This window comes from Hemiscyllium ocellatum, chromosome 12 (assembly GCF_020745735.1).
Source record: "Hemiscyllium ocellatum isolate sHemOce1 chromosome 12, sHemOce1.pat.X.cur, whole genome shotgun sequence".
NCBI lineage: Eukaryota > Metazoa > Chordata > Chondrichthyes > Orectolobiformes > Hemiscylliidae > Hemiscyllium > Hemiscyllium ocellatum.
Window position 1 is genome coordinate 38,238,303 of NC_083412.1, and position 19,650 is coordinate 38,257,952.

General features: G+C 40.2%; 1 protein-coding gene across 7 annotated transcripts in view; it reads left to right on the top strand.

Annotated features, from left to right (window-relative positions):
* Positions 1-19,650, top strand: part of dmd (dystrophin) — a 1,983,095-nt gene that overhangs the window by 1,006,991 nt on the left and 956,454 nt on the right. For all 7 annotated transcript variants that reach the window (XM_060833515.1, XM_060833512.1, XM_060833514.1 and 4 more), the window contains one exon: positions 8,284-8,454. In XM_060833515.1, the coding sequence (XP_060689498.1) occupies positions 8,284-8,454 (171 nt within the window). The remainder of the gene's footprint in view (positions 1-8,283; positions 8,455-19,650) is intronic.

Genomic DNA, 19,650 nt, shown 5'->3' on the forward strand with positions numbered 1-19,650 from the left:
AAACTTCAACATGAAACTGCTCATATTGGTAAAAGTCAACAATAAATTCCTAGAGTCCCTGATGATACAAAAACAAAACTCATAACTTTATTATAGTAAAATGAGATTTGTTATTAATGAAACATAAAGGAGACTTATTGTCTCTGATTATCTGTTTAGCTGACCTAAGAGTGTCCAATGCTGATGCTGGTTGCAAACTTAATGAGTGTTCTATACTGCAGTATCACCTACCTTGATAAATAGTGGTGCCAATGGTATCCAGCACTGGCTCCCAAAGGTCATTCAAACAGGCAAATGTGGAGAATTCAGTTATTTCATTTACAACTGCCCAGAAAGAAATATGCAAAAATTAAAAATGGCGGTCATTTTTAGGAAAAGTCCAACACAAATGATAAAGTTCAAAATATCCTGCTCAAGAGATGCTTCAATATTGGATTGAACTTTGATTTTCTGTGAAGTATTTGCCCTCCTGCATAATTTGAACATACTAATTCCACTGCACATTCCTCTGGTGCTGTCAAAATAATGTTTCTAGTTCATTTATTCATTTATGACACGAGCATCAAGCTTTCTGTTCTTCCCTGTTCCCTCTGTCCTGAGCCTCGTCTCGTGTTTTACCTTCTTTTTTGCCCTCATGTCTTCTTTAATATGCTAATTTCCAAATTACTTTTTCTACTCATCTCCCTCTCCTGTTCCTTTTACCTCTATTTCTTCAGTCACTTCCATCCTCCTCTTCATTCTATTCTTACTTTCCCCATTTGCTGTCATCTCCCTACTTTGTCTTCCCTTTAGCCATTCATTTGCAGTGTTGCTTAAACTCACTGTATAGGTCCATAATAATGTTTGACTTGTAAGTGTTATTGACGACAAAATTCAAGCTGCAGATGGCAGTGTGTCCTTACGTGAGTTCCCATCGCAGCTTAAAAATGGAAAATAAAACCTGCCAGTCATGGCTGCCTTTTAAAAAGAATTCTCTTATTTGTATGCTAATAGATTTATAGCATCATATTTTAACAGTAGAAGATTTGTACTGCATCTTTGGATTCAGAATATTGGTTAAATTTTTTGCATCATGCAGTAACATACATGGATTTAAATAGCTTGTACCTGGGGAACTAGAATGCCAAATTTGTTAGTTAATGCTTTTAGCAGAGCAGATAACCAAAATAGAAAGGTCAGTGACTGCTGATGAAGGATGTGCCATTCATCTGGCTTGAATTTCAGCTCAGTACAACATTCATATAAGTGTTGAGCATTGCTTGCTTAAATTATATACCAACCCCTTTTATAATAGAGACATTTGTCTCTGGTATAAATGTCAGGTAGGTAGCCACCTGCCAACTGCTGGATTATATATCACAAGAAAATCTTGTGTTGGAGAGTGAACAATTTCTTGTTTTTATAATGTGAACACTCTGAATGATTGTAGGCAGTTAAATCTTTTTTTTTATGAGCACAATCACAGAAGAACTGATCTATAGTCAAAGAAGGAAGCATCAACATTAAAATAAATGCCTCAGTATAAAATGTACCCTTTTGGCATTTCAAATTGTTTATTGTATGTCTGAAACATGCAGTCAATCTTGTTTTCTGTTTGACTGGGAAGCTATTTTGCTGCTTTCCACCTCAAACCTAATGCTTTCAAATTAACAATCACAATTTGGCTCCTCGTGTTATCATGGTTAGATTGAATTTAGTGTTCAGTTTGAATAATAGAGGGCTTGGTCCAAGATATGTTTTAAAAGTTTATTGAGGATAATTATGAGGGCGTGAAAGAAAATCTGGCTAAAATGAATTGGCAAAGATTAGATCAATTGAAATGTAGTAGACACTTAAGACAATATTTCAAAGGTACATTCTAAAGAATGATAAAAAAATTCTAAAGAACAGACCCAACTTATTTAACTCACAAGGTTAAAGATGATATCAGCATTAGTTTTTAAAAAGTACATAATTGTGCAAATTGTGATGGACTGGACGATTAGACAGAATATGGAAAAAAAAATGACTTCAGAATTGAATAGGTACAGAAAAATTAGAATGCACAAAGATAGTCAGAACTATGAAAATATGTTAACATTTTCAGAAATAATTTTAACAAGGAAGAGTTTGCAAAATGTTTGTTGGTTCAGAAAGGTCTACAAAATTAATAATGGAAAATTAAAATTTGACATGAATTGAGTAGTGATTTTTGCATCAGGCTTCACAATATTAGATGCAAGTAACACCCCAGAGACAGTGATAAATTAGAGAATGGAAGGGAAGGAGAAACTCAGAAAAATCTCAGTCACCAGAGGAATGGTGTGTGAATTGCTAAAGCTGTGGGATTACAAGTGTTCAGGTCCTGATGGTGTCATTCTTCGAGCTTTGTAAGAATTGACTACTGCGTTAGTTAACTGCATTGGTCTCCCCATTCCTTCCTGACAGCATTTATGGCGAGAGAAATAGAGTTACGATATTGTACTAATTTGACTTCTCCAGAACTTCAGTTCTCAACTCCAGACTCAAATTTTAATTCTATTTTTCTTACCACACATACTGCCAGACCTGTTGAGGCTCTCAAGCATTTTCTGCTTTTTATTACAATGTTAGGAAGCTATACTTTAGCTATACAGGCACAGGTGAGACCACATCTGGAGTGTTAGATATCCTATTGGTCACCTATTGGAAGGATGGAACTGCATCGGAGGCAGTGTGCAAGGGTTTTATCAGGCTAATACAAATAGGAAGTTGACATTGTGAAGGAAGGGTTAACGGGCAAGGGTTTGTTGGAGTAAATTTCTGCAGATGGTGGAATCTGCACTGAAAACAACAAATGTTTTTAGAGCTCTGATGAAGAGTCATCTCGACTCAACGTTAGCTTGCTCTTTCTCCATGGATGCTGTCTGACACACTGTGATCTCCAGCATTTGTTGTTTTCAGTCAAGAGTTTGTATTCGCTGGCATTTAGAATAGTTAAAAGCAACTTGATTGCAACATACAAGTTCCTGAATAGGCTTGACAGGATGGATATGGAGAAGAAATGTCCTCTTTTGAGATGATCCACAAGTTGGGGTCATTGTTTAAAAATTACATGTCACTCGTTTAAAACAGGTGAAATGTTTTCTTTTAGAAGTCATGACTTTCTACCTAAAAAGCTGATTTACTTTTAAAACCGAATTGGATAGATTCTTGTTAGCAAGGTAGTGAAAGGTGAGAGGAATCGGCTGCAATGCAGATTTGAGGTCACAAGCAGATCATCCACCAGTCGTCTTGAATGGTAGAGTAAGCACAAAAGGCTGAATGGCCTACTAATGTCCCTTGCTTGTATCATTGCAACTGGGTCTCCAAAAAACCAATCAAAATTAGGATCAGTTGTGGTGAGCCCAGAACTTGTGGAATTTGGACATGTGATGTGTTGAATTAAGTCAGATTGGGTTGTAAAAGGAATTTATATTCTTCGTTTCCAAGATGATCCAAAACTGGCAGAAGTTTTAAATCTGAAGACTGCCATAAATTAAAGAACTGGTTTGTACAGCTAGAATGAGGTTTATTTAACAGCAGTGTGGAGAAAAAAAAATGCACTTTTCTCTTTTGCCTTCCCCTTCATTTGTGGTCAACAAGAGTTGATCACCGAAGTATAACCTGAGGAGCAGCAACAGAAGAATGCATGACTGAGGGTGTCTGCTTGTTCTCATAAGGGCAATGCTGTTGTCTGCACCTCTAGAGCTTGACAAGTTAGGCAAGTTAGGACCATGCCTGCATGCCCCGATGTAGTCCGTGGAGGAACTAGATGCTTGGTAAGTGCTATTGTCCTAGGAAACAAGACTAGTTTGTTCTAGCCATCTCTTCTCTATTGTGGATCAATTTATCTATCCTGGATCTTTCTCTGCACGGATCAGGGGAATGGCTAGTCTAATAATAGCTATTCAATCCTGAAACTCAGCAGCAAGAATCCTGGCAACCAGCATCAGAGGCTTATATTTTCCAGCTATCACCAGATCTGTCTGCATCTCTCGAGAAGCTGGCACTATGAGGCCTCTAGCTGCCCCCATAGGGGCTGGTCTGATGGTGATTCCAGCGAAGTGCCACATATTGAATGGATCCCTTTACTGAAGGAAGAGCTTTCACCGAAGTTGCTGAAAGTTAGAGATAAAGGGGAAGTCGGAACTGCCATCTACCAAGCACTCTCTTAGACTGTGATATCCATGAATATCTTTTTCAGGACTCATGACTTCTATGACTTGGTGGGGAAATATTGACACTGGATTCAAGATGAAATGCTAGCACCTTCCTTAACTAGGTTGCATTATTAAGGGTTGATTGTGCAGGTCTGTAATTTAGAGGGTTTGAGATGGTTAATAACATATGCCTTGTATGCTTTGTTTTCATGGAGAATGGACCGTCTTTCTGACACTATCCCTTTTCCTCTACCTCCACTCCTTTGGCACATTTCCTTGACCAGGTTTTGGAGACCAGTCCCATTGAAATTGTGTGCTTTCTTCTGAAATGTCTATGCCCTTCTATGGCTTTCAGTACAGTGACTGGGCTAATTTAGCCAAACATTTTTATATTTAATTGCAGTTCTTCTAGCCTGTGGCTGCCCTGTTCAGGTTGTCTTTTTAAAGACAACATTCCAATTTACAAAAAGAAAGAGTAGCACATGCTTGGGTTTTGTACTTGAGAGTTGCCAAAGATGAGTTGAATGAACTTCCTGTCTACAATGTTAGGAGAGGTCAGGTTTGCAGGGTATCAATGAGCACAAAATCTTCTCTCATTTGACACACGTTCATTCCAGTTGGCTACGTGGAACTTAAAAGGTATCCATTTTGAAGCACCATTTCAAGAACAGAAGTATGAAAATTAGTTTAAGATTTCCTGAAGTTTTGGACGGTTGGTCTAGCTGAATGGGACAAGTTTGTTTTTAGTATGAAAGTTGTTGGCAAGAAACTCTCTTTCTCAAAACAAAATACAGTGTGTTTTATTTTGTTCAGTACTTTGGGTTGCACACTGCCAGTCACATTGAATCATGAAAACAAATGTAAATTAATATTGGTGACATTTTATTTGCTCAAAAAAATATCAGTATTGACTACTTGATACTGTGGTAAAGCTAGTTTGATGAAATTACTTCTAAGGGATCAAAGTATTAACTACAAGATTTATCTCTTTACCATCCTATTTGTAGTGCTATATATGACATTGTGGCTTCAAAATGACATCTGGTGTAGCCCGCACTGTAGACAATAGACAATAGGTGCAGGAGTAGGCCGTTCAGCCCATCGAGCCTGCACCGCCATTCAATATGATCATGGCTGATCATTCCTAATTAGTATCCTCTTCCTGCCTTATCTCCATCACCCTTGATTCCACTATCTTTGAGAGGTCTATTCAACTCTTTCTTAAATGAATCCAGAGACTGGGCCTCCACTGCCCTCTGGGGCAGAGCATTCCACACAGCCACCACTCTCTGGGTGAAGAAGTTTCTCCTCATCTCTGTCCTAAATGGTCTACCCCGTATTTTTAAGCTGTGTCCTCTGGTTCGGCACTCACCCATCAGCGGAAACGTGTTTCCTGCTGCCAGAGTGTCCAATCCTTTCATAATCTTATATGTCTCAATCAGATCCCCTCTCAGTCTTCTAAACTCAACGGTATACAGGCCCAGTCACTTCAGTCTTTCAGTGATAGGTAGAGTGCAGTGGATGTCATTTTGGAGCTATTGTGCATGTCTGGAGATACACTGAATTGGCAGAATATAGTACCAAACAGTATATAATATTGCTTTGATAATGACATTACCACTTTAAACTTGATGCTCAAGTATATTCTATCTCTTAAACATGCACAGCTGAACACTCATTCAGCAGTGGGAATAGATCATCAAACGGTTTCAGGTTAGTTGCTTATTTTAGATTTTTTACAGTGTAGAAACAGGTCCTTCGGCCCAACCAGTCCACACTGACCCTCCGAAGAGGAACCCACCCAGACCCGTTTCCCTCTGACTAATGCACCTAACACTATGGACACTTTAGCACGGCCAATTCACCTGACTTTAGATTGTCGGAGGAAACCAGAGCACCTGGAGAAAACCCATGCAGACATGGGGAGAACGTGCAAACTCCACCCAGACAGTTGCTGGAATCGAACCTGGGACCCTGGTGCTGTGAGGCAGCAGTGCTAACCACTGAGCCACCGTGCTGATCTCTTGGCTATTCTTGTGCCTGAGTGATTGGTGATTTCTGGTACTCTCTAACATGACCTATGATGGGTTGTGGTGAGGTCCCTGAAAAGGCCAAGAGGCCATCAGGCACCCAAGCTGGGAAAAGAATTATCGACAAGTCCAGTATCCAGCCCAGCAACAAAAGCACCTGATAGAACTGGAACAAATGCTGAGGCCTCAGTTCCACAAGCAAATCTCCTCACCAGCATCATCCAACTGGTTGGCAATGTGCTTTGGGGACAGGGCATGCTGCTGGAAGAGGGAGAAGGCAGAGGCTGAGAACGCTCTCAGCTGAAAGCCATGGGTGTGCAGAATGTTCATGGAATAAAGTCCTTACCTGAATCTTATTGAGGAATAATGTGCCAAGCATTTCTTTTTTTTCAATTCATAGAAATATGTCAATTGCTGCAGCCAGAACTGCAACTCCAGAGCATGTTGAGGACAGCATTGACAGTGGTTATAAAGGAGTCATGATATATCACATTGCTACCAGGCTTAAGTCAGAGATATTTGTGGCATCCTCCACATTGTTAGCCATTGTTTTAAAGGGTTGGTCAATACATTGCATGACAGCAGAACATTTTACTTCTGTCTTGTCGAAAGGAAGAAAGTAGAGTGAACATAGCTTTTTGAGAAATGAAGACTTTCCCATGTTGCAGGCTCCATTTGATTGCATATGTGCTGCTTTGCAGAGGCCACAAAGCAATCCTGTGATCTACTACAACTTTCTCTTCATCCAGCCAGTGTGTGATCTAACACAACATACAATCTAGCAGTCATGATGCCTTCACTGTGCAGCAGACCGCTGTGGTATGTGATTACCAGGACAAACCACTGGGTTGCTGCTCGGTAAATTGGCCATCCTTTATTGGTAATGACTCCAGCATATCAGCAGTGTTCATGTAATGAAAGCCACACAAGCAAAAGAGAGACCTAACAATTCATTGCTATGTTTGTACATAATATGTTGTGTTTGAGTGTGTGGTTCCGATTTTGTTTTATCATTTTAGAAAATTCTGGCTTTATCTGATGTCGCACACATGATCATACACTCTGTCCCATTTTGCCATGTTTTGATTATGATTACCCTTATTGCCACCTTGACCTCTTGCTTTCTGCCACTTCTTAACTCTCAATTCCTCACCACATCTTAAAGTTCATTTATCACCCTTGTTATGCAACTCACCAGAACATGATTCTCATGAAGACTTCCCCAGTGATCCAGTTCCTTTTTCCAGTACTGCAGCCATGCTGAGATGAAACAAAATAAAGTTAACAATATTGTTAATGCAAACGTCACTATATTTTAAGAAAATCTGTTTCATTTTTTTTAAAATTCCAAGCTTTAAAATAACATTAAATAACTCTTTTTGTTAAAAGAAAAATCCAATGATAACCCACTATCAAGCATAGTCAATTACTTCTGGTCCCTCATGTAATTAAAGTTGGATGTAGAAGCAGTCAAGCAGGACTAATTCTTTAAAGATAGACATCATGCACTTGTCAACAAACATCTATTAAAACTGCAAACCTTTTTCAAAGCCTTTTTCAAAAATTAAAGGGCTGCAGATTTGAATGACTCAAGAGCTTAATTGTTGGACCCTTTATACATATGCATGTTAATCCATAACAATCCCAAAGGGTGATCTGACTGCTCCAATAAGCTAACTGACATCTCTAAAGAACTCCTGCAAAATTAGGTGTTTCCCTTAAATTCTTAAATGCCACAAAAACAGTGATGAAAATTACTTTTGAATGAAGGTGGCTTTCAGTGTGCCATTGCCTTGTGAACTATCGATATGTGGAAGAGATCCTGTCATGTCAGCAGCTTTCCAAATTTAAAAATATCTGTCTACAAGATGGATAAAAAGTGAATAATTTGAGTTGAGAACATTTTGCCAAGTTCACAGTATCACTTGGAAAAACGGTGGGATTGAGGTGAATGGAAATTAAATATATTTTCAGAGGGTATATCCAGTTGCAAATGAAGATAGCTTTTTTTTTCAGTTGATTACATTTGACACTTTGTACTGTGGTCAACATTAAAAATTGCCCTATCAAATTTTTTTTTGTATGTCATGCAGGTGACTGAAGGAAAGCAAGAGCTGGAGAAGTGTCTGAAATTTTCCCGTAAGCTCAGAAAGGAAGTTAATGCCTTGACAGAATGGCTAGCGGCAACAGATGCAGAACTGACAAGGAGATCAGCCGTTGAAGGCATGCCAACTAATTTAGACACTGAAGTTGCCTGGAGTAAGGTGAGAGTGACTTTAAGATCTTGAGAGGCAATAAGGTCAATGAAGAATTGTCACCTTTGCTCACAGCTTCAGTTCTCATATATGATGGATGCTTTGACATTGAACAGGGTGGTCACTTTTCTCAATGGATTCACTTTAGCTCAACTTGCTGGTCTGCAGTACAGAATGATGCCAACAGTGTGGGTTCAATTCCACAGAGTGTCCTTAACCTCTCCCCTCACCCGAAATGTATGATCCTGAGGTTAACCCATCTCTCTCTCTCTCTCTCTCTCTCTCTCCGTCTGAGAGAACTGCCTGCTGGTGTACTAAGACGACTACGACTTTGCCTTTACCTTTCCTTTTCTCTTTGGCAATGAAGTTGAGAAGCATTAAAATACAGTGCTCGGGTGTTTTAGCATCAACTCTCTGAGCATAGATGACTTCTGCAAAAGTTAAGTCAAATACTCAAATGCATGTTTCACAGTGTGCTGCTTAATTAAATAGGATTATGAATTGCTGGAACAGCATTGTAATATTATAGTCATGCTTCCTATCTGAGCTCCAATCAGGGACCCTCATTTTCCCAAAGTTATCTTGCCTTTTTCAAGGGTATTAAATAAACTAGTACAGAAGCAAAATACTGTGGATTCTGGAAATCTGAACTGAGAAAGAGAAGTGCTCTAAATAGACAGGATGTCTGACAGCCCTATGGAGAAGCAAACAGAGTTAACATTTCAGGACTGACCTTTTCATCTTCAGTGATGAAAAGTTACAATCATCCTTTCATAAATGCTACTCGACCTGCTGAGTATTGCCAGCATTTTTCTTTTTAATATTTTACAATTGACGATTTTGAAGCTATTATTCGGTTTTAACAAGTTGGAGTCCAGCTCCACATTTTATTGTAAATTTAACATCATCATATAATTATGGAGCAGCAAGGCAGGCCAAACATGATCAACTGAATACTTAGTGAATAAACCTCAGCCTTTGGGGATTTTCTCAACTCTGATTTTTCTTTATGATTGAATGGATTAATAGATGCTGTGATAAAGTTGGTGGAAAAATAAAATGAATACACTAACCAAATTGTCTGACTGGACACCACTCATATGAGGCCAGAAGAAATTTTAAGTCTTTGATTTCATTTTAATGCTGGGGATGAGTCCACCATGCAGGCCTGGTGTCATGTATTGTCTGCCAGCAGGCAGGAATTGTAATCTGTGTATTAGGAGGCCAATCACAAGAACCAAAATTACTAAATGATAAGGAAGGGAGAGGGCTGCATTATGATCAATGCAAAGGGGGTGCAAGGTTTCCTTTCCCTTACTGCTTCACATGGGTATCAAACAACATGTTTAAATAGATGTCAAGTACCTCTTAAGTCAGAGATCACAGTTTCAGAACCCTCTTTTGTGTCATGAGCAAGTAAATCTAATTTGACACTGCAGTCCATCACTAAGGGGGTGCTACACTGTTGGAGGTGCTATATTTCAGATGTGATTGAGGTTAAGTCAAAGCCCTGTCTGTCCGCTTAAGAGCACCTGAGTTCCCATTATTGAAAGATGAACAGGGAAATTCTCCACAGAGTCCAGACCAATATTTATCATCCTACCAACCTGAAGAGAAGACATCATCTGGATGTTTAAAAGCCCTACAAACAATAACGTGATAAGTATACACCTTATCTGCTGCTTTTCCATCATGAAAAGGGTAACGCAGAAGACTCCTTTGGATGTGACATCTTTTGGGATGTCCAGAAGTTATGAAGAATATTACATAATTCTAGACGTTCTTCCCTGTGGTCCTGATCCTGCTGTCACAAGATTTGTTGAGTGTCTCTTGCACTAGTTAATACTGAGATAACTATTACATAAAATGCGATATCCAGTTGTTTAGCAAGAAGGGAAGAAAACCGAAGCAATCTTCACAGAATTGTTTGTGCAGAATGTGACATTGAATGTGTCTGCACCACATTTCTGAATGATCTTGATGACTAAATGCTGTTCTCCTGCAATTTCCCCAATAACCCTACTCTTCCTTTCTATTCAAATAATCACTAATGCCCTGTTGAATGCCCCAATTGTACTTGCCTCTACCACATTTCCAGTGTATTTCAGACTGAAACAACTCAGTGTGAAATGGTTTTGCTCACATCTCTTTTTGCTTCTTTGAAATTTGCTTTAAATCTGGTCAGTGCCAGCCAGGAATAGCCCCTTCACAGCATGCGTAGTGGGAGGGAAGTGAAAAAGAAAAGCCACAGAGAGCCCAACCTGACACTTCTTTGGAACCTCACCTTCTTAAATGTGTTCTCTCTTTGCATCATCATTTGCATGATTGACTGATAGTAACAGCACCTACAAGAATGAAGCGACAGAGGCCTTAGTGCCATATTGCCCAGTGTAGCATAACATCTCTGATAGGCTGTAATGAAGAGTCATCTAGATGCAAACCATTAGCATGCTCTTTCTCAATGGATACTGCCTGACAGGCTGTTATTTCCATCATTCCATCATCTTCTCATTGATCAATATGTAGCATCACATATTGTAAAGCCTTCAAACAGTTGTTACTGTTAACTTTTAATGAATAACAAGCCAAGTATCTACATTTGCATTAGGCTCTAAACAGAGCAATAACAAATTTAAGTTTATGATGACTTCACTCAATTGACATCTATTGGACATGAGTGTTAATTCAGTCCTATCTGGCTTGTTCCAACCAACACTGCACTGCTGTCTCTCACTGAACATGATGTTTCTCTTGCTCAATGTCTTCCTCTTCCTTGAAAGACTGGAGGTTGCTGCTGGTCCTGGGCTTACTGACAAATTTGCTTATTTTCTATTTCTCTGCACATTTGTTCTACATTGCCCACAGCAACAATGATGTCTGCTGTGACTGGATCCATTCGTCATGGCTTCAATCAACCTTTGTGAGGAATATCAGAAATAGTACAGGTCCTTCATATTGTGAACATTGAACATTCACATCATACATAATTACATAAATAATACATCATACAAAGTTTTATATGGTCGTCAATACATTGGGACATGAAGAACTCCAGTGATGAGGGCTGTGGAGTGCCTGTACATGGCATTCCATGTACATTCAAATGCCTTTGATATAATAGACATTATTCTGTTGTAAGCAGCATAAGCCATGTTGTACAAATACAGTAAGGCCTTTGAACATGAGGTAGGAAGACTAAAACCTTATCCGATCCACCCCAGCCCAATATGGATCCCAACTCCCCAAACTCTCCCCAAAATAATGCCTTGCAGCTACTCTGGGACATTCTTGGCCCTAACACCAGAGATGACACACAACATTCTAGCATCATGACTAGTGCCATAGAAATTCCCTAACTAATGAATCCCCAATCACTTCCACTCTCCTATTCTTTTCCCTACATTTTTTCAGGAGCTGAGTCAGCTGCAGTGCCACAGGCTTGACACTTCTGATAAACCATGAGTCTCACCAGTCTCTAAAACTGAAGAACAATTGGCAAGCAATATAACCTTGTGGGATTCCACTGCTACCTGCCGGTCCCCTTGGACTGCCTGCTGTGTACCCATTCCCTATATATCATTCCCTATTTCTCAAACCATCGTATCATAGGATGAAAAGCTGCCACAGGAACAGATATGTATGAACATAGCCTGCCTCTCTCTCTTGCTTTGGGTAAAGTTTAAGGTACAATTTTGCTGATTACTGGCCATATGTTGCATCTATTGGTCTGATGTTGGTATTGTTGTTTAAATAGTTTTATTTGATTGATTCATGTTCCTGGCAGCACTTTACCGACGTCTGTTCATTCCACTTGCCTGTGAAGCCATTGATGTGAAAGTTACCAATATTGTTTAACCATGTGAGTTAAATACAAAGTCTGTAATTTGAAACTTGTTTTTTTCCTAGAAATCACACTACTATTTGTAACATCAGATAATCAAGAGGTTAGTAAATTTTGAGGAGGGTGTCTTGTTGGATCAAGTATTATTAATTTGTCGCCACTTTGTCAGTACCCTTGAAACTGGCCTCAAAAAATGAATTTGACAAAATGTTTTCATGGAATCAGGATTGATTGCCAGTCTACATGCATTGAACTTTTGATTCACTCCTGCATCAATGTTAAAGTTATCACATTTCCATGCTTTGGACTTTCGCTTTGAACAGATTGTAGAGGATTGCTGCATTCCACAAAGTGACCTATTATCGCTAATGTATGTTGTACTCATAGGCAAGTAACAATGTCAAAGGAGGGGAGGAAGGTTGTTACTGACATACTCCAATGAAACTGACTAAACTAAATTGTGAGTTATAATAGTCTGTGAACCCTTAATGTCAAGCGATGTATTGTAAACAGAAGAACAAGAAACACTGAAATTATAGAAGTAGCATCCAGGGGCTTTTCTCTAATGAACTAATTCTTCAAAAGCCAGAGTCAATAAGGAAAACACAATGATGTTTACAGAAAACTAAATCAAACAAAAATGTGAATAATTTGGATCGTTCTGCTTCTGATCCATTTAGCTAACTCAAGATTGTTTCTCAAAATCTTTCCTAGAAGCAGAACAATTTGGTTTTGCATTTATCCATTCCTAAATGGAAGACAATCTCTACCAATTAGGATGATGAATTGCATAGTTTGGATGAGGGGTTGATTGAAGCTGTGAAGTTGAAAACAGAAATTACATTTTAATTGAAAGATGAATGCAATTCAGTTTGGAGAGATTGCATGTTATGTTCTTTTCGGCTCCCTTTCAAACTCAATTGTGCAGACTCTTTAAACCCCATTCTGCACAGTAATTACTGCTTTAAAAACATGTTCACTTGTCCAATTGCTGTTACTGGTACAATATATTTGTCAAAAAACACAAACCTTACATTAATGAAGTGTTTTTAATTACATGTGAAAATGTTGAGGTGTTCCTTTCCTATAGTGTCATTGCAATGCCAATAATATGTCACTTCTCTCAAGCTATGAAAGTAATCATCATCAAATTGAACATACCAAGGATCTATATACTTTCCATGAGAAAAAAGATATTTAATTGGGTGTCATATATTGAATTAATGCCTGATTTGCAGGCAAGGCAGTGATCCAAAGTTAAAATTGGAAAGGGAAAATTTGTAATGAAGCATATATTGGTGACAACAGAAAATAACCTGGATAAAGACATAATAGTCTTCAAAGCTGCAGTAAAACTTTATACAAGTGAAAATTAACAAGGTTATTCTTGATAATAGTCTGAAGCATCAAGTCGTGGCTCTGTGCCACATATTTTGACAGTTGTCTGACCAGTTGGTTTAATCTTTAATTAACTTTTAATATAACAGAAAGTGTTTGCATAAATTGCCTGAACCAAATGCAGATATTCAAAGTACAATGTGGATGATCCACCTTACACTCAAAAGAATAATATCGAGACATTTGAGGTGAAAAAAAAACACTTACTTTCTGTTTGATGACCAACTGCCTCAAAAGAAGAGAGGAGCAGGACTATCCAAGAGAAATTATTTTATGATATCACTTTTACTTTCCAGGGAGCTATCGCTTTGCTGATGTGTGTCTGTGTAATTTTAGTATGGCAAGCAGGGTTGTTCAGGGGTTTTGGACAGCTACGTAAAAGAGAACTACATCGTAATTTGTTGCAATGGTAATCGTGTAAATATTGTTGAGTTATCAAGAAAGTGCTTTGTATTTTCTCATTTTACATCAATACATACATACCTTCACTGCTCAATTATTTCAGCAGCAACATCAAATTGAATATCGTCAGAATAATTTGTATCTGTGTAGACCCCTTTACACTGCAAATCTCAAATTTCTTTGACTGTGAATCACTTCAATCAGACCTTTCAATCAGATGAAGTATGATTTCAGTACATGGAGGGTCAGAACTCAAGGCCTGAATGGTCTATTCCTGCACCTGATGTTTGTGTGTAATTAGATGGGGTAAAAGACCCTACAAAATATGACCAGCCCTACCTAACCCACTTTTACTTTTGCAATGTGAAAATATCTCAGCAGAATTAATGTGAAGATTGGTGATGCTTGAGTAACACACCAAAGAGGTGGTGATAATCAGAACGCAGAATACTGTGGATGCTGACGATCTGAAATGAAGCACAAAATGATGAAAACACTCACCTGGTCAGCATCTATGGAGAGAAGCAGAGTTAACACTTAAAATCTGTAATTTCATTAGAATTGAAAAACTTCCAAGATGTGATGGGATTTGAGCAAGTCGAGGATTCTGGATAATCTTTCTAGCTGTAACAGCTGCTCCTTTTTTGAGGTATTTTAAGTGTTGGAGGTGATTTCCTTGAATTCCGGGAGCAGCAATTACTATTTTATATGCTGTTGCATTGTTTTGGAACTTGAGAGAAAAAAAAAAATCAAAACAACAGCAATTTTAAAAGGGAGAGGGACAAACAAAGGCAGCACATGACAAGGTCAGTGCAGGAGAGATAGAGACAGCGAGCAAGAGGGAGAAAAAGAAAGAAACCCACACTTCTAACTAACATAGCAGTGAACCTGTACTGCCTTTGCTGTTGAATTCATGTATCACTGGACATTGGAGTACCTCTGGGAAAATTAACAAACAGTGAAATTTGCAACTGATCTTGGAGGAACCTGTTTGGGAGAGTTCATAGCACAGAAACAGATAAATGGATATTTTAAGTGTGGTCTTACAGTAAGTCTGCAGTAGTGAGTCGAGTGGGTTCTTTCTATTTTATATGTTTTATTGAGGTATGTCTCCTGATTAAACTTAAAATATAAGCCATATGTGTTTTTAGAGGAGTAAGACAGTGCTATTTTGTGGATCTGCAGATTGAAAGAAGCAAAATTGGCCTTTACTAGAGTAATGTGCTCTTCTTGTCAGATGTGGGAGTTCAGGGAGAGTTTATGTGTTACTGAGGATTATATCTGCAATAAATGCCGTTGGTTGTGAATCCTATCAGATCGAATGGATCGGTTGGAGAGACAGGTAGAGGCAATGAGGAATTTACAAGAGCGAGGGGATGTGATGGTTGGCCCTTGTAGGAAGGGGGGAAAGTCACAGATACAGTAACGAAGATGAGTTAATTCCAGGAAAGCTAAGAGAGGTAGGTAGGTAGTACTGGAGTCTTCTGTGGATATCCCCATTTCAAACAAGAAAGCTGTTTTGGAAAATGTAGGGAGTGATGGATTTTCAGAGGACCATAGCATGAACAGCCAACTTTCTGGTATTGAGACTGGATCTAATGCAATGAGGGGTACATCGGGTTCCAAGTGATCGATTGTTTTAGGGGACTCTCTAGTCCAAGGTACAGACAGACATTTCTGTGGCCAGCAGTGAAAAATCAGAATGTGTGTTGCTTCCCTGGTGCCAGAATCAAGGATGTCTCAGAGATGGTTCAGAATGTTCTGAAGGGGGAGAGGGGCTCAACAGGAGGTCATTGTACACATTGCAACCAATGACACAGAAAGGGAAAAGGTTGAGATTTTGAAGGGAGATTTTGAAGTGTTAGGCAGGAATTTAAAAAAGAGATCTCCACCAGGAGGTCCCGGTGCTACAAGCTAGTAAAGGCAGGGATAGGAGGATAGAGCAGATGAATGCATGGCTGAGGAGCTGGTGTATGGGAGAAGGATTCACATTTTTGGATCATTGGAATCTCTTCTGGGGTAGAAGTGACCTGTACAAGAAGGACAGATTGCACCTAAATTGGAAGGGGACTAATATACTGGCAGGGACATTTGCTAGAACTGCTCACGAGAATTTAAACTTGCAAGGTGGTGGGGTGGGACCCAGGGAGATAGGAAAGAGATCAATCTGAGACTAGTACAGTTGAGAATAAAGGCGAGTTAAACAATCAGGGCAGGCAGGGACAAAGCAGAGAACAAGGTAGGACTGATAAATTAAACTGCATTTTTTACAATGTAAGAGGCCTAACAGGGAAGGCAAATTAACTCAGGGAATAGTTAGGAACATGGGACTGGGATATCGTAGCAATTACAGAAACGTGGCTCAAGGATGGACAGGACTGGCAGCTTAATGTTCCAGGATACAAATGCTACAGGAAGGACAGAAAGGGAGGCGAGAGAGATGGGGAGTAGTGTTGTTAAGGGATATCATTACAGCTGTACTGAGGGAGGATATTCCTGAAAATACATCCAGGAAAGTTATTTGAGTGGAACTTAGAAATAAGAAAGGGATGATCACATTATTGGGGTTGTATTGTAGACCCCCTAATAGTCAGAGGAGAATTGAGAAACAAACTTGTCAGGAGATCTCAGCTATCTGTAAGAATAATATGGTGGTTATTGAAGGGGATTTTAATTTTCTAAACATAGACTGGGATTGTCATAGTGTTAAGGATTTAGATTAGATTCCCTACAGTGCAGAAACAGGCCCTTCGGCCCAACCAGTCCACACTGACCCTCTGAAGAGTAACCCACCTAGACCCGTTTTCCTCTGATTAATGCACCTAACGCTATGGACAATTTACCATGGCCAATTCACCTGACCTGCACATCTTTGTGACTGTGGGTGGAAACCGGAGCAAACCTATGCAGACTCGGGGAGAATGTGCAAACTCCACACAGATAGTTGCCTGAGTCTGGAATTGAACCTGGGACCTTGGTGCTGTGAGGCAGCAGTGTTAACCACTGAGCCACAGTGCTGGAGAGGAATTTGTTAAATGTGTACAAGAAAATTTTCTGATTAAGTATGTGGATGTACATATGAGAGAAGATGCAAAACTTGACCTACTCTTGGGAAATAAGGTGTCAGTGGGGGAGCACTTTGGGGCCAGTGACCATAATTCTATTTGATTTTAAATAATGACGGAAAAGGATGGACCAGATCTAAACGTTGAAGTTCTAAATTGGAAAAAAGGCCAATTTTGATGGTATTAGGCAGAATTGAGGGCAGATATTTAGAAGTAAAATGACAGCTGGAAAATGGGAAGCCTTCTGAAATGAGATAGCAAGAGTCCAGAGAAAGTATATTCCTGTGAGGGTGGAAAGGAAGGCTGGTGACTAAAGAAATTGAGGGTTTAGTTAAGAAAAAGAGGGAAGCATATGTAAGGTATAGACAGGATAGACCGAGTGAATCTTTAGAGTATAAAGGCATTAGGAGTATACTTAAGAGGGAAATCAGGAGGGCAAACAGGGGACAGGAGATAGCTTTGGCAAATAGAATTAAGGAGAATCCAAAGGGTTTTTACAAATACATTAAGGATGAAAGTGTAACTAGGGAGAGAATAGGGCCTCGAGTAAAAAGTGAGGTCTGCAGATGCTAGAGATCAAAGCTGAAAATGTGTTGCTGGTTAAAGCGCAGCAGGTCAGGCAGCATCCAAGGAACAGGAAATTCGACGTTTCGGGCAAAAGCCCTTCATCAGGAACGAGGAAAGTGTGCCAGGCAGGCTAAGATAAAAGGTAGGGAGGAGGGACTTAGGGGAGGGGCAATGGAGATGTGATAGGTGGAAGGAGGTCAAGGTGAGGGTGATAGGCCGGAGTGGGGTGGGGGCGGAGAGGTCAGGAAGAGGATTGCAGGTTAGGAGGGCGGTGCTGAGTTCAAGGGAATCGACTGAGACAAGGTGGGGGGGAGGGGAAATGAGGAAACTGGAGAAATCTGAGTTCATCCTTTGTGGTTGGAGAGTTCCCAGGCGGAAGATGAGGCGCTCTTCCTCCAACCGTCGTGTTGATATGTTCTGCCGATGGAGGAGTCCAAGGACCTGCATGTCCTCGGTGGAGTGGGAGGGAGAGTTAAAGTGTTGAGCCACGGGGTGGTTGGGTTGGTTGGTCCGGGTGTCCCAGCCTGTGCAGGTCCTTGGACTCCTCCGTCGCCAGAACATAACAACACGACGGTTGGAGGAAGAGCGCCTCATCTTCCGCCTGGGAACCCTCCAAGCAGAAGGGATGAACTCAGATTTCTCCAGTTTCATCATTTCCTCTCCCCCTACCTTGTCTCAGTCGATTCCCTCGAACTCAGCACCGCCCTCCTAACCTGCAATTTTCTTCCTGACCTCTTCGCCCCCACCCCACTCCGGCCTATTACCTTCACCTTGACCTCCTTCCACCTATCACATCCCCATCGCCCCTCCCCCAAGTCCCTCCTCCCTACCTTTTATCTTAGCCTGCTGGACACACTTTCCTCATTCCTGAAGAAGGGCTTTTGCCCGAAACGTCGAATTTCCTGTTCCTTGGATGCTGCCTGACCTGCTGCGCTTTAACCAGCAACACATTTTCAGCTCAGAGAATAGGGCCTCTCCAAGATTAGCAAAGTAGCCTTTGTATGCAACCGCAGGAGAGTATTTTGCATCAGTATTTACTGTGAAAAAGAACATGGAAGATATAGAATGTAGGGAAATAGATGGTGACACCTTGCAAAATGTCCAGATTACAGAGGAGGAAGTGCTGGATGTCTTGATATGCATAAAGGTGGATAAATCCCCAGGACCTGATCATGTGTACCCTAGAACTCTATGGGAAACTAGGGAAGTGATTGCTGGGCCACTTGTTGAGATAATTGTATCATTGATAGTCACAGTTGAGGTGCTGGAAGACTGGAGGTTGGAAAACGTGGTGCCACTGTTTCAGAAGGGTGGTAAGGACAAGCCAGTGAACTATAGACCAGTGATCCTGACGTCAGTGGTGGGCAAGTTGTTGGAGGGAATACTGAGGGACAGGATGTACATGTATTTGGAAAGGCAAGGACTGATTAGGGATAAAATCTTCGAGGAAAAAGTGAGGTCTGCAGATGCTGGAGATCAGAACTGAAAATGTGTTGCTGGTTAAAGCGCAGCAGGTCAGGTAGCATCCAAGGAACAGGAAATTCGACGTTTCGGGCATATGCCCTTCATTTCTGATGAAGGGCTTATGCCCGAAACGTCGAATTTCCTGTTCCTTGGATGCTGCCTGACCTGCTGCGCTTTAACCAGCAACACATTTTCAGTACTGATTAAGGATAGTCAACATAGCTTTTTGCGTGGGAAATCATGTCTCACAAACTTGATTGAGTTTTTTGAAGAAGTAACAAAGTTATTGAAGAGGACAGAGCGGTGGAAATATGGATTTCAGTAAGGCGTTCAACAAGGTTCCCCATGGGAGACTGGTTAGCAAGGTTAGATCTCATGAAATACAGGGAGAACTCATCATTTGGATACAGAACTGGCTCAAAGGTAGAAGACAGAAGGTGGTGGTAGAGGGTTGTTTTTAGACTGGAA